This window comes from Montipora foliosa, chromosome 4 (genome assembly GCF_036669935.1).
Source record: "Montipora foliosa isolate CH-2021 chromosome 4, ASM3666993v2, whole genome shotgun sequence".
Taxonomy (NCBI): Eukaryota; Metazoa; Cnidaria; class Anthozoa; order Scleractinia; family Acroporidae; genus Montipora; species Montipora foliosa.
In genome coordinates, this window is record NC_090872.1 from 31,180,132 (window position 1) to 31,195,131 (window position 15,000).

General features: G+C 40.1%; 1 protein-coding gene across 1 annotated transcript in view; it reads right to left on the minus strand.

The window, feature by feature from the left end:
- LOC138001213 (uncharacterized) overlaps positions 1-15,000 on the minus strand; it is a 21,367-nt gene that overhangs the window by 3,485 nt on the left and 2,882 nt on the right. The window contains exons 2-3 of the mRNA XM_068847868.1: positions 13,457-13,773; positions 2,370-2,897 (exon numbers count right to left, since the gene is read on the minus strand). Of these exons, the coding sequence (XP_068703969.1) occupies positions 2,370-2,897; positions 13,457-13,773 (845 nt within the window). The remainder of the gene's footprint in view (positions 1-2,369; positions 2,898-13,456; positions 13,774-15,000) is intronic.

A 15,000-nucleotide genomic window follows, 5' to 3' on the forward strand; every position in this document is an offset into this window, starting at 1 on the left:
TTTAATACAATATCGATACTCGCGACTTTGCATGCAGAGAAAACGATTTATCAGTGGTTTCCAGATAAATCTCAGGATTTACATCTACAGCAGGCATATCTTCTCAGTGCTAGAGTTTGCGCAATATTTTGTAAAGTGTTCGTTAATAGTTACTGCTACATCAACCGTATTACTAACAATTTTATTATCGGCTTTGATCTCCAAGATATTGGACGTCTTGCCGCTGTTGCGCAAATTACCTTGTCAGAGTGATTGCGCTTGCGGAAAAAACCTGTTTTGTCCCGGTTTTGTCGCTTTTGTTCGGTCGTTTCCGATCGAGGGATTTGAAAGCGCGTGGAATTCCTGGCTGGGAAATAAATTTGATCAGCTGGCTGGGAAACCAACCAATTTCATCTAGCTGGCTGGGAAATTTCTTGTGCGTCTTGCTGGGAAAAAGGAACAGATGATGTTTTCCCAGCAACACTGAAAAACACCTGAAAATGCCTTAACAACATTTATTAAAATTTTCATTAACTGGGGTATAATAATACATTTTACAACAAATTGGTCGTTGGGTGCCCCTGTATCTCCCTGGTTTATAGCACGCTTATATTGATCCCATGCCACTGAATCACTGGAAAAGACTGTCTTCTTCTGGTTTTACAGCGTAGCTCACCTGTAATCCATGGGCATTGCATTTTACGGACTCATTTCGGTTTTAGCGGTGCGTGCTTATCAAATCAATGCAGCTAAGAAACATTTCTTTCCATTCACGCCACATGTCGTTAGGGTCAGAATGCACATCGACGTTTGCCCATGGCATTTCGTTGAGATCACTTAAGAACTTGTTTCTGTCGAAGTGCTTAAATTGCCGTGTCTCAATCGTGCGAGGACCATTACAGTCGTAGTGGGCCTTACGTGTCAAGAAAACAAGAAAATGATCACTAATACCAAGGTGAATGACCCTCTCTGGGGAATTTGTTATGCATAAATCGATTATGGTATTCGAAACTGAAGTGACACGTGTTGGTTCCCTGATTAACTGGCTAAGACCATATATATATAAAATAATTGTCAGAAAGGAAGAAATGTGACAATTTGCTTCAGGCAACAAATTGCAATTGACATCGCCAATTGCAAGTAAATATAATTCCTTATTTTCGGCGTCAATTTTGGCAATATTTTTTTCGAACTCACCAAAAAGATCAAGAGCTTGGGGGTCGATATCAAGTCCCGACTAGGAATGGTGTACTCCGTGGCTTACTGATTTCGACAAAGAGACACTCCAATTCATCGTCGTGTAAATCATCTCGTGTTCGATAGTTAAGATTGGTGCACAAACACCGCCACCATTGCTTCTGTTAACTTAACGATCTTTTCTGACCAGTTCAAAGCCAGAGTGACTACCAGGTCAAAGTAGAGTGACTGCCCGCAACAGTTTTGGCCTGGAAGTCTTTAAAAAAGTTAATTGCTATTAAACTGGTACTATGATCAAAAAATCACTTCCTTTTTTCCTTCAGATTTTGAAAATGTGTTTGCATAACACCAACCTGGGAAAATATTGAGCTTTGACTTTTATCCAAAGGCTGTTTACTTGATTGTAAGTTTCGGATTTCATTACTCACGTCGAAAAGTGACCGACTGGACCTCAGAGGGTTGGATCTAGGGAAAAGTGACGCCATTTACTCAATAGCTTAAAATTTCAGCGTGTAAAAACAGTTTATTACCTATGCAAAACACGAGTTTAAAAATCTGAAATCCTGAAACTCTCGTATTGCATATTAATTCAGTCGCGTACAAACGTATTGCATATTATAATAATAAAGTCAGTATTCTCGTTTGTCTCACGATGTGGTCACTTGTGGTGTAGACCGCGACGTTTCGACTGCATACTGCTAATCTTCATCAGGCGATGAGGTCGACTGGTTACGCGTCACCTTTTAAGCAGGATGCACCGCTGTGATTGGTTGGTTTTCCGTCGACCTCATCGCCTGATGAAGACTAGCAATATGCAGTCGAAACGTCGCGATATACATCACAAGTTACCACATCGTGAGACAAACGAGAATACTGTATTATTATCGTACTTCACGACGTTGAATAACAGCAAGCTTTTTTACGGTATTGCATATTCTTAAACTAGTGATCTTTGACATCAGTTTATCCTCGACCCAGCTCTCTCACGATTTAACAATTAGTAGTGGCGGACCGTTAAATAGAAAAATTCCAGTTAAAATAAACAAGTGTCTTTTTGAAATTAAGGCGCAAAACTTGGGTTTCTTAGTGTTTAGTTAACATAGTTTTGAAATCCAAAGGAAAAAAAGATTTGATTTTTTTTCACATAGCACCCCTTTCATTCTTAGTTAATATCATTTCTTTCCATATCTTACCTGTAACGGTACATGGGTGACCGCTGATTCGTTTATCTCGTTGCGACTCACAGGGACCATAATGACGCCTGGACGCTGTCGTTCCTCACGAAAAGCGGTAAAGCGAGGAAAAACACCTTGTGTCTCTTGACAGATACGAGGGCAGTGCTTAGGGCATGAGGAGCAATGTACTACGTTGGCTTGTGACAATGCATCCGATTGGTCCAATCTGTTCGGTTGGAATGCCCAGAAACCCATGTAATCATTAACACTTGGCGAAGGGAGGTCAATCTTCTGTGATGCGCTATCTTTGGGCTTTCTCTTTTGAAAGACTGGCGTTTGGAGCACAGAACTCAGACTGTAAAGAGGCAGATTGGGAAGAGGGAATACATCGTCGTCTTCTTCTTCTTCTTCTTCTTCTTCTTCTTCTTCTTCTTCTTCTTCTTCTTCTTCTTCTTCTTCTTCTTCTTCTTCTTCTTCTTCTTCTTCTTCTTCACAAATGAAATGAGAAGGTGAAGAAATAAGGTTACTGACCTCACCGTCATTAAGCTGTTGAAAAGAAAAATAAGAGTGGAATGTAATGCTGATGCTGATGATGATGAGGACGACGATGAGGATGATGATGATGATCCCATGCCTGCAACTTGCTTTACGGCACATTTGGTTGCAATTGGAGCACGTGGCATTAGTAGTTTCATAGGATGCAAAATACAAGCTAAGCTTGTTTAAAACGTCATCCTTGAAATCCAATTTCAAATGGTCGAGACGGCAGAAAGCAAATCGTACGGTTATCATTTTTTAATTTCCAAGATCAGACATGTTTCGACGTTGGAATGGACCATTCGGATGCATTGTCATAATTAATTATGCATGTTTCGCCTAGTTGTTATACAGTCCTAAAGGTTTTTCAAATATTCTGATACTGACGATGATGTTCGTCGCATCGAAACATGTCTAGGAAATTTAAAAAAATGTCGTAATCTTCTTAAAGATAAAATTTCAAATGTTTTTCAAAAGCACTGAAAATTAAACGTTTGACCCAAAAATATGACATTCACGTCATGTGATTAAAAATGACACTTCCCAGGAGCAGTGGCTGTCCGAAATTTAAAAAACTTTAAGGTTGTCTCTGTTTCGAAAGCCGGGAAACTAAACCCGTAAATTTGGTTTGTTTGCCCATTAGGAAACTCCCTACGATTAAATGAACGCCTACGGGAAGGTTGATATCGTAGGTCGTGGCATCATGTAGGTGCTCCGAGATGGGATGGGAGGACTTGATATAGGTGGTAGGGGTTTGTTTAATCATAATTCGGGCCTGATATTGATACTAGGGGTTTTATATGGAAAGGATGATAATGAGGGTTTATGATATAAGCAAAGGTAGGTAAAGTCTGCTTACGAGCCCAGTGGCCCATTAAGCCGGAGCCTATCCCGGTTTCTGTAGCATAAAGCGACTAGGAGTATTTCTACTCCCCTTTGGATGGGATGAAGGGCTACCCCCACCATTAAATTCGCCGGTACTCATTTACAAACCTGGGTGGAGAACACAACACAATGTCCCCGGCCAGGGCCCGAACCCGGACGACTCGCTCCGGAGTCGAGCGCACTAACCATGAGGCCACCATGCCTCCATCTTATGATTTAAGTAGTATAGGAAAATGCCGCTCTTTTGCCAGTCCCGTCGTTGTTGTTTAGCGGACCTGCGCAATAGCTTCATATAACTATTGGCTATCCCGAATGTAATCACGTCCTTCTCTCCTGAGTTGCTGAGTTGCTGTTGCTGTTCTGACCTAACGGTTTGTTGTGGTTCTGCTTACATCGTTTACTGTGTAAGTCTGGGCTAAGTTATATGGTATCAGAATTTATAATGGGCTTTTATTTTATTGCGACGGAACTGAAACGTGTGAATTGGTAGGATTATACATGCTCTCACTTCCCGCACAAAATTTCAAAAATTGATTGGGACTCTACCGTGACCACGGTGTTGCAATATGCAAGGCCACACCAAGGCAAGTCGAAAAAATAGTACCCTGAGAGGATATGTGCTTACTGGTAATGAACGTTAAACTGCTTCATTCTTATTTGTAATAGAAATTGACAATGAATACTTTTCGAACCTATGAAAACAAGGTGGCAGGTTTTGTAGTGTGCCAGGGCGTAGGCTGTATGGGAAACTATTTTTATGAGATTAGTTGTAGCTGTCCGTAAGTTCCAACAAGTAAAATTAAAGAAGGAAATGAAAAGATGACCATGAACCACTCTCACTAACCATCAAATGACCAACCTTCGGCACTACATACCGCAACGGAACCACAGAAGCAATTAATTTGCGGATTCTTTTTTTTTTTTTTAATTCTAATGTAACTACTAACTCGGCCAAGAATTCTCCTAACTCATGTTTTCCATCCTATCGCCAGAAATTTACTTCCCCACCGAAGCGGGAAGGGGAAAATTTGTGGGGCAGTTGTGAATTTTTGAGAAAACTTTTCAAACTTAAATTCTATGAAAGTCAACGTATTAATTTCTATCATTACTCCTTTGAATCAGTTGAAAGCTGTACCACGGTTTACAACCACCGTCACTTGCACGAGCAACACGTGCCTTTTTAACGAATATTTAAAACAATAGAAAAACATCATTTACAAGCAACTCGAAATAGAACGAGTCGGCAGTGAAGAACGCACCAACAACAGGAAAATACCTTATTCACCCCGAATTACAGTTCAAAGACGCCATGTTAATTGAAAACTCATTTTGAGGCATCACGTGAACAAATGGGTCGAATGTGGGCCACCATAAATTCGTCCAAAAATTGCGTTACTTCCGTTTCTCTCCATGGCCAAATTTTGGCAGACCTTATGTTTTTTATTACATTAGTCAGTCACACTGGTCAGTTTTTACAGGGATCGGTTGAAATGATTTCATTCTTTGACATGCCAAAGCGCCCACAAAGGACAAAAAAAAACCCCGCAAATTTTAGTCGAAATCACGGGAAAAAAATTACATAGAGCGCCTCTTAAGAGCCTAGCAAAGGCATCTGGATGTTTTTTGTAGCAAAATATGGCAATCGTAAACGATATTCTTGTCAAATAAAAGTGAGCTTCTTTGTTGCGTAAACAGCCTTAGTATTTCACGTAGCTAGCCGTTCACTTACTTTCCACTCTTAAAATTACCTCCAACTACGTTTTGCCTAGAATAAGCTTTTTGAAAGATTTTCTTGTCTTCTGAGACGACACTTTTCGATTCGGAGGCATTTTGTGCAAAAATATTTATCACTTCTGGAGTCGCGCGCATTACCTGGTTTGCCCAAAAATATGACCTTTTCTCACTTCGCTAAAAAGATTCATCTACAGCTACATATTGGTCACAAAACGAGCAGCCCGTCTCTGGACTTGCTCTAGCATGTCTATTTGGTATTTTCTGTAGGGGTCCCATGATGCACAAGCATATTCTAATGAGGGTCTAACCAGTGAGGTATACGCCTGAGCCTTGATTCTCTCAGAGCAAGAGCGAAGATTTCTTTTGATGAATCTTAGTGTCTTATTGGCTTTGCTCTTTACATTTAAAACGAGCATTTTCCAATTAAGAGTTTCAGTGATGGTAATCCCTAGGTATGCCTGGTGGTCCACCACTTGAAGAATCTGATTCAGCATGGTATATTGGTGGGTCGTGGGGTTTATGATCGGTGAATACGCAGCACACAGCACTTACAGGGATGGAAATTCATTTGCCAGATTTGAGACCAAACTACGGGTTGCTCCAGGTCACTCTGTAAACTTTGTGCATCAGCTTGACTGTGTATTAGGGACTTTGCGATCTACGACGCGGTTGTCAATGACAACGCCACGAAACAACAATATCATTTTTTAAAAGAGTAAAACTAATCGTGCTGCACGTGCGCACGCATTTTAGCACAAATTCGTGCGATACTCTGCTCAACAACGACATAAAATCACCAAATTTGCGGTTTTGACGACAGCGCGAGCGCATAAATGTCAATCTATAATTCTATATTTTTACTCTGAAACCGCTCGTACCAATTTAGTTTTAGGATACTTTGCCCGTATTGTACGACGCGAACGAGATGGCCTAACAGCGAGAAACTTACGATAGTGCAAAGTTGAATTTTGAGGTGACGTTTTCGTTGACGAAGCTGTTGTCCCTATTATTGCATATTAAAGGAGGCAGTCAGAAAATAATTTTAAGTGTGATAAGAATTTGCTACCCATATCATTTACATACAGTAGGAAGCATAGGGTTCCAAGAACCGTCCTTTCGGGGACTCCTGATAGAACTTTAGCTTCAGTACTGGAAGGACCACGTTTTGGGTTCTATTTACTAGCCACGCCTGCAACCAACCCAAAGTTTGACCACGAATACCATAATAGTCGAGCTTGAGAAGCAAGCGCTTGTGCGCTACAATGTCAAATGCTTTTGAGAAATCTAATAACAACAGGTCTGTTTGGGTCCTGTAGTTAAGTGATCGCGCTAGGTGCTCCAGGGTATACATTAGTTAAGTCTCACATGAACGATGCTGTCTAAAACCATGCTGGTAATGTTGTGCTCTTGCTGGTGAGCCATGATATTGTGAAATATGTGCTCCAGGATTTTGCAAGGGATTGATGTTAATGACACTGGGCGATGGTGTGCTGCCTCTGGCTTAGATCTCTTCTTGTATATTGCTGTTATGTTTGCAGTTACCCAGTCCCTGGGGACGGTGCCAGTATCAATTGATTGTTGGAATATAAAAAAGTCAAAAACGAAGCTATAGCTGGTGCAGCAAATTTCAGTACGTGCGCAGGGATGAGAGTTGCTTTGGATGGGTTGATTTTCTCATGGAGTTTTATAACACCAATATGGTCGATAGCAATGTCTGGCATATCAGGGAATTCACTCTGACCTACTGTTGGTAATACAGGGTTCTCATTGGTAAAAACTCTGGTGTCCTGTGTATTTAGCACCTCTGCCTTCAATTTAGGATCTGCTATGTCTACTCCATTTGATTTCTTGATTTCAGGATGGGTATACCAATTGAGTCTTTGTGTTTGGCTTTAACATACTGCCACAAACGCTTGATGATGGCAGCCTTGACATTTTTTGATGCATTGTCAATATTCTCCTCAGTTTGAAAATCAAAAAGATTATTTATATATTAATATTCCTCGTGAGCCTTTTTCATTTCCTTGTGTACCAGTTTGCGAAGTTGCCTGAATTTAGTACAGTCCTGCTCACCTTTGCTTCGACGGATGGGTCGATTTCTGTGAAATTTGAAAGGATGATTGTTAGAGAATGGAGAAAGAATCCTTGATATAACTGAAAGGTCTTGTGTTTTGCATCAGAATGCGACGAAGAGGTGAATGCGACTTGTTGTTGTTGTTTTTTTTTTTGCTTATGCATTGCTCATGCATACGTATGGTATGTTTATGTTCTTATGCAAATTTTGACAATATTAAATCACAAAAAAAATTCAAGTATCTTTATTTTGAGGTTTCAACACAATTTGTCACTTAAAAAAGGCAAATATCTGTTTTGAAAAATAGAGTTTTGACAATAAAAGGCGACACGGGAAAACTTCGATCCGTTTCTGTAAGCCGTCGATATCACGTGACGTGGTCTTTGTTTCTTTCTCTATCAGTCTTACATCGACCATGATCTAGTGCTTTACTGGCTGTAAGCACAAAAACCAAACAAGAAGTGTACAGCTTGTTCAGATCCCGAAGCCTAAAAATCACGATTGAAGCCAATAAAAAGACAGTACACTTCCTTGACGTGACCCTTGACCTCTCAACAGGAAGATGCAAACCCCACATGAAGCCCTACATCAAGTTGGTGAACATAGCAATCCCCCCCCACTCCTCTGCATTACTCAAGAACATCCCACGAAACATTAACAAACGTCTGAGTCTTCGATGAAGCTGCCACACCTTACCTTACCAAAAAGCGCTTGAGGATGGCGGACACGACCACAGGCTAACATTCAACCCAGAAAAGAACCAAACAAGGAGAAAAACCAGAAGAAGAAATATCACATGGTATATGTACAACCCTCCGTGGGACTTGAATGTTAAAACAAACCTGGGAAAGAACTTTCTTCTCATCGTTGACAAATGCTTCCCCAAGAACCATCCATTGAACAGGATCTTCGATAGGATCACACTGAAATTGAGCTACTCTTGCACGCCAAACATGAAAACAATAATTAGATCTCACAACAAAAGCGTTCTTTCAGCATACACCACCCAAACACCTGCAGAACAGCATGACACATGTAACTGTAGAAGAAAACCAGAACGTCCGCTTGATGGTCAATGCCTCCAAACTAATGTTATCTTCCAAGCCATTGTCACATCCGCTGATACAACGACTGACTCATACGTTGGACTAGCTGCTAATTTTAAAGAACGCGTCAGAAACTATCAGTCATCTTTCTGGCATGCCAGCAAGCGAAACGAAACGGAACTCGCCAAGTACGTATGGACCCTTAAAAATGTCTACCTTACAACAATGTTTCTTAGAAATGTGGTCTGATTTTTAAATGCTCTGATCCACCCGAGTTAAAAACACAAGCACAAAACCGCTAGGTTTATGCAGTTGTTACCTGCTTGTAACGCTTTGATCTGAATTGCCTTCCTAATTACTGGGTTGCCAAACCCAGTCGAAATCTGCGTTTCATTTCTCTGTATTTTTTTCCGTGTCATGAAAAGTCTTTCCTGTCTCTCCCCTGCTACGTAGTGTCTTTGTGTGTAGAGTCTTCTGCGCGTGTGTTTGGTAAGTTTGAGGGGGTACTAGAAATGCATAGATTTCATCCGGTGGACACAGTAGAATATTTAATTTAATAACCCGCAATGGCGTCGAAAGTTATTGTAACGCGAATGGCGTTTTAGTGGATCTTGAAAATGCGACAGTGAAGAATTATTTGGAAGAAAGCTTGACCCAATGAATGCCTAAAAATTAAGCTTTTTAACGACCTTAAAGTGGAATATTTTTTGTAATTTAAAAGCTTGAAATGAACATTGCAACTCGCCACAGAAAATGTAGTCGCTGATTTACCGGGAAGAGGAAAGTAGACTCTGCTCGCCGCCTCCACATTAGGGCCGTTTAGACGAAAGAAAAGAAGCCATGGCTTACTCTGGCCGCGGCCTACATAAGACGCGAGCACCCAGTATAAATGGTACAAAATCTACGTTCACAGCTTTCTCAAGCCGCGGCTTATCTTGGAGTTTATACTCGTATAAATAGTTCCTTTCGCGTATTATGTACGCCGCGGCCAGAGTAAACCGCGGCTTATTTTCTCTCGTATAAACGACCCTATTGTTTGATTTGCCGCTCATCCAAAGAATTGGATGAGTCAGTCCAGTTTCATCAATATTTTGAAATTTACAACAGCGTGGCAATTTTAAATGAAACCTATAAAATTTTTCAGTAAAAAAAAATGAAATGGCATATTAAGAGTATGGACTATCTTGAGTTTCCAATGAAATGATTCCTTGATTGTCGTGTGTTTGCCAGAGTTGTTGGAAAATTTTTGTGGCTACTGGTCACGCGTGGGCTGACACCGAATACATTTAAATTTTTAACGCATGCTCAATACGAAATGTGCAGGAGGCGAGCAGAGTCCACTTTCCTCTTCCTGACGTATCTAGGAAGATCGAAAGAGACTCTGCTCGCAGTGTACCTCTTCGTCGATTTATTCACTGTGCTGGTGTGTACAACACTGAAACCAAACGGTAATTTTCGAGTTGGATACGAGAAACGGAATCGAACACCTTGAGTAGTCTAAGTTTACAATTTTCTGGCTATTTATAATTCTATTTATTTGTACTCAACTCTGCACAGTCTTCTGGTAAGAAACAATAATTTGAAATTTGACTAATTCTTGTTAGTCAAGAAATATTTGAAAGAAAGCTTGCGGTCCATTTTTTGCTTTATTATTGAAAGAAATGGTTCTTCAAAGGAGGGATTGATCAACATTGTTCCAGAGAAGAGTCAGGTCGTGGGTCAATAACCCGACAAAGAAGGCTTCCGACCCGACAGATGAAATGTAAATATTCAGTTAAATATAACAACAAAATTAAAAAACGAAAGACGTTAGGTTCTTGGCTAAAAAGTACGTTGTTTAACTCTAAAAGCGATGAATGATATAACATTTCTTATCGATTGTAAACAAGAACTTTGACACAAGGTGATCACGTGCACCTTTGTGGTTGCCTAGCACGTGATTAATTTCTTCCTTCTGACAGAACATAATGTCCTTCCCCAGGAATATTAGTGTTTTTACGATCAATTGTCATTAATCTTTCGCCGAGAATTCGAAATTCAGAGTTTAATATAAAAACTATGTTATTTTTTCTTCATCTGTCTTTTGGCTTGCCTTTCACTGTTACAGTTTAGCGTGAAAATTTTGCGGGACTGTTATTTTGCGGCGCGAATTCGGACTGAAATTTCCGCTGGGAACGTGGAAAAAATGTGGCATCCTGGAGGCCTTAGAAAATGGTGTACGTGACCTTTTGATTGACTGCTTTGAGTTCGTTTCTTATGCGTCAGAGACTGGAAAAGTATTGTCTTAACTTTTTATAGTTTCGTTTTGTCTGTAGCAGGCTCCAATTGCTTTTACTCAATGCAAATATCAAAATACTGTATGTGGATTAAAGGCCATTTTTAGTTATATTAAAGGGAGTAAATTTTTATGGTTTTTAATTTTGCTGGTGATTTTTTCTGCTGGAACGTATTTTTGCAAATCAAGTACATCCGCAAAATCCGCAAAAATTAAACTCTACGAAATAAAATTGCTTTTGCGATACCATTTGGTGCAAACGTAAACCAAAAAGAGACTTGACCTGTCATCAGATTAGACTGAAAAGAAGAGAAATGATGAAGCGAAAACAACATGTTCAGTCCTTTCTTAGAGTATGGCATAAACTTTTGCTTAGTGCAACTCTAGACATGCATGACATGCAGGAAAATGTCCGTCAGAGTAATTTGCAGTTAGTCTTTTTGCAGACTATTTCACTTAAAGGGGCTATGTCATGTTATTTTAGGGTGTGTCGGGAAAATCTTTAGTTAATCACGAGTTTAAAACTCGAAATGCTAATGATTCTGAGAAAATGATTCGAAATGATTCTGAGAAAAAAAACGACCTTTATCGAGACGATTTGTCATAATTTTGAAAACGTTGGGTTGACGTTTTCCAAGATTACCCAAACGTAACACGATTCAATCTTTTACATTTATGTCCAATGATGAAATGATATACGAAAAATTCAGGTCTTCAACGGGCTTTGAACCTGTGACCTCGCGTTACCGGTGCCACGCTCTAACCAACTGAGGCATGAAGCCACTGACGTTGGGAGCTTGTCATTTGTGGGCTCTAATGTTCCCGTGAGGAATAAATCAATGATGAAATGAAATGAAATGGATCATATATGAACTGCGGATATGAAATCAAGTAAAGCTATGATCCTCGAAGTTATGAACTCAATTTTTGCAATTGCGTAGAGAAGCCTGTCAGTTGGTTAGAGCGTCGCACCGGTAACGCGAGGTCACGGGTTCAAACCCCGTTAAAGTCCTGAATTTTTCAGGCTTCTCTACGCAATTGCAAAAATTGCGTTCATAACTGCGAGGATCATAGCTTCACTTGACATTTATGTCCATCCATGCTTCTCTTGCAGTATTTCTTTTATGTTGTTCAACAGTTTTAAGTGGTTATTGCAATGTTTAATTCTATTTTTTGGGCATTTTGGGAAAAAAAAAAAAGGAAAGGAAAGCAACTTATTAAGTGTCTAGTCGTTCTAGCACTGGAGCACTAATTGGGGACACTGTAAACTGAAATTAACAATTAACGCAAATCAAGGCAAATGTTCAGAAGATGGGAAAACCGGAGTACCCGGAGAAAGACCTCTCGGTGCAGAGTATAGAACCAATAAACTCAACCCACATATGACGCCGAGTCTGGGAATCGAACTCGAGCCACATTGGTGGGAGGCGAATGCTCTCATCACCGAGCCATTCCTGCACCCCAAACCATGGTATTACAGTATATCATTTTAAGTGGCATAGCCCCTTTAAAGAAGAAACGAGTGAGTTTCACTTAAGAGCGTGTTTTGCTATCTTTGAACTGAATTTATTACCTAAGCCAAAAAAAGTAAAAGACCTCAAAACGGGACGCGACATTACAAAATAATTCAACGAGTGAACGTGTGAGCCATAGGGCCATTGCTGGTATGACGTCTGGGTGACCCCACAAATGGTCTACATCACTTCCCCCCACCCCCTCCCCTCTACTTCAAAAAAAATTACTGGAACGCTACAGTTCAATACTACCCAATTCAGTGCCTTCTTTTTTAGTGTAACACGCCAGGCAACCCAGGTTACGCTCACGGAGCGTCTAGCTATAAATAGGAATGGTAAGACATTTTAAGTCAGCGTAGATTACACATGGATCTTTAATTAAATTGTTTATTGAGGCTTTTAACTAAAATAAAATGTTTTTTTCTTTTGATTTCAAGTTGATAACGTCTGCATGTACATTTATTTATTTTTAGAAAGCAGTTTTGTTAAGCAATCTGTATCAATGAATAATGAATGTTTTTGACAAAATAATCGATTTATTTCCTTTTACAATCTTTTCAGATCGATACAAGGGGATAATCAGTTCTTATTTTCACTTTCAAATCCGAAAACATTTATTTGTGGAATGTTCTTATTTATTGTCATGATAAGAACATTCTTCATTCTTACCGCGCATTGTGATGGGTCTCCAAGAATCACTCGACTTTAGGCGCTTGCGCAGAATGAGATTTGGGACTGGCAAAGGAACGGTGTTTTCCTACACTACTATTGCAGTGTTCCTGATACGGCGGAGGGGGTTCTCGTTGAGGCTCTGTTCATTTCTACGTGAATTATACTCAAACTCTGGAATCGTTCACTTCGGAGAGCATACAATTTAATTGCTCAGACCTTATTTAGCTCAAATTGCATTGTAACTTTTTTCCCTTTTTCGGGCAATTACGAATTATGCGCAAACTTTCGTTGATTACTTGTCTACTTGCAACTGTAACAAGAACCTTTACTGTAAAAAAAAACCTCCTTTAACTTTGGGGACCTCTTACCTCTTTCTCTATGAAGGGAGGTGCATTTTGTACGATTGGGTTTATTCTGGCCTCTGAGTTGTCTTTTCTCTCATCTTCGTAAGCAGCATCACGAAGCCACCTCTCAACCTGAAGATAGGTACATTCTTCTTGTTCTCCAGAAAGACTTGGACACTGCAAGTCGCGATCATATTCCCGAGGGGCTGGATGCGAGCTCGACGCTGCTGGAAATTGTTCCATAACCTCTCTTTGTCTCGATATCCACTGCAACATCCACCAAGTTGATGATTGGTAGTAGAAGGCACTCTGCTTTTTAGCGACCTCTTCTTTTAAAGGAGCTAAAAGAGGAAGGGTACAGAAAAATAAACAATCAAAATCTTTCCAATGACTACTGATGGAAAAAAATCCATCAACTGGAACTCAATTCAAATAAAAATGCCACTGGGAATGGTGCGGTCAGGTTGGGTGAAGATCTAGATTGTTCCCTTTCAAAAGTGCACGACGTTTTTTACTGGAATGGCCAAATTAGTCGGAATTCGCTTTATATTAGATCATTTTCTTTGACGGTTTAACATTAGGTATATAATATCGGTTATTTACTGGCGGCACGATCCATTAGGAGTAACGAAAATAAAGCCTTCGAGAAGACCGAACGTGACTTACAGCTTCATTGAAGTGGAAATTCCCTTTGTCCAAGCTCACTTGAACAAAGGACATGTTCGAAAAGAGAACGTTGGCTCAATGGATCGATTCCAGAGAATTAACAGCTTCGGGGCGAGGGCGGGAAGAGGGCACAAAGATTTTTCTTTTCTTCCGAAATACACGTCGAATTTGAATAAACATTAGGAAGTGTCCTTTATGCTGGCTCATAGCAGGAGCATAAACCAATTTCAACAATTAAAGAGAATTTCCTGTTATGATTGCCGACTCCACAACACTGTCTTACGTAACAGCAATGCTGTCAGTTGTACCATATGAAAATCTAATTATAGCTAAAATAGACGCAGGACTAATTGCCCCGTAATACGTCACCATAGAAACAGAAAAGCAATATAAAAACGCCCTTAGCTACGGAACAAGATGAAATCGACCACTGATTTTCTTCGTGAGCTTAGTTGGCTACGCAGGGGACAAATACTCTGTTTATCTTATTTAACTGTGCCTCAACCAAAGACGTTTAAAGGCAGAACCGTGCCAGCAACTTATAACCATGGTATCTTAACACATGTGGGGGGATTCCTTACTCAGTCGTTCACTAGCGTTAAAAGTCGTTTGAAAAAAATCGGTCGTGCACAAATTGGAAGATTACTACATCCTATCAATCGGAAAAAAAGTATTTAGTTTCTGCTGTTGAAGACTAATCAAGCTGCTCGAATAAGAGCGAAATGCTCAGTTGACATAAGAGATAAGGGGCTTACACTCTGATTAAAAAACTCTGAGCATCAGCTGGTGTCTATGAAGATGTAGCTCGAGCGTGGTTTATGAAGCAGGCGATCTGGCAGAGAGTTTTGCCTTCCCCGCTGAGCATTACATATTCGAAACTCGATACGTCAACGCTAAACGAA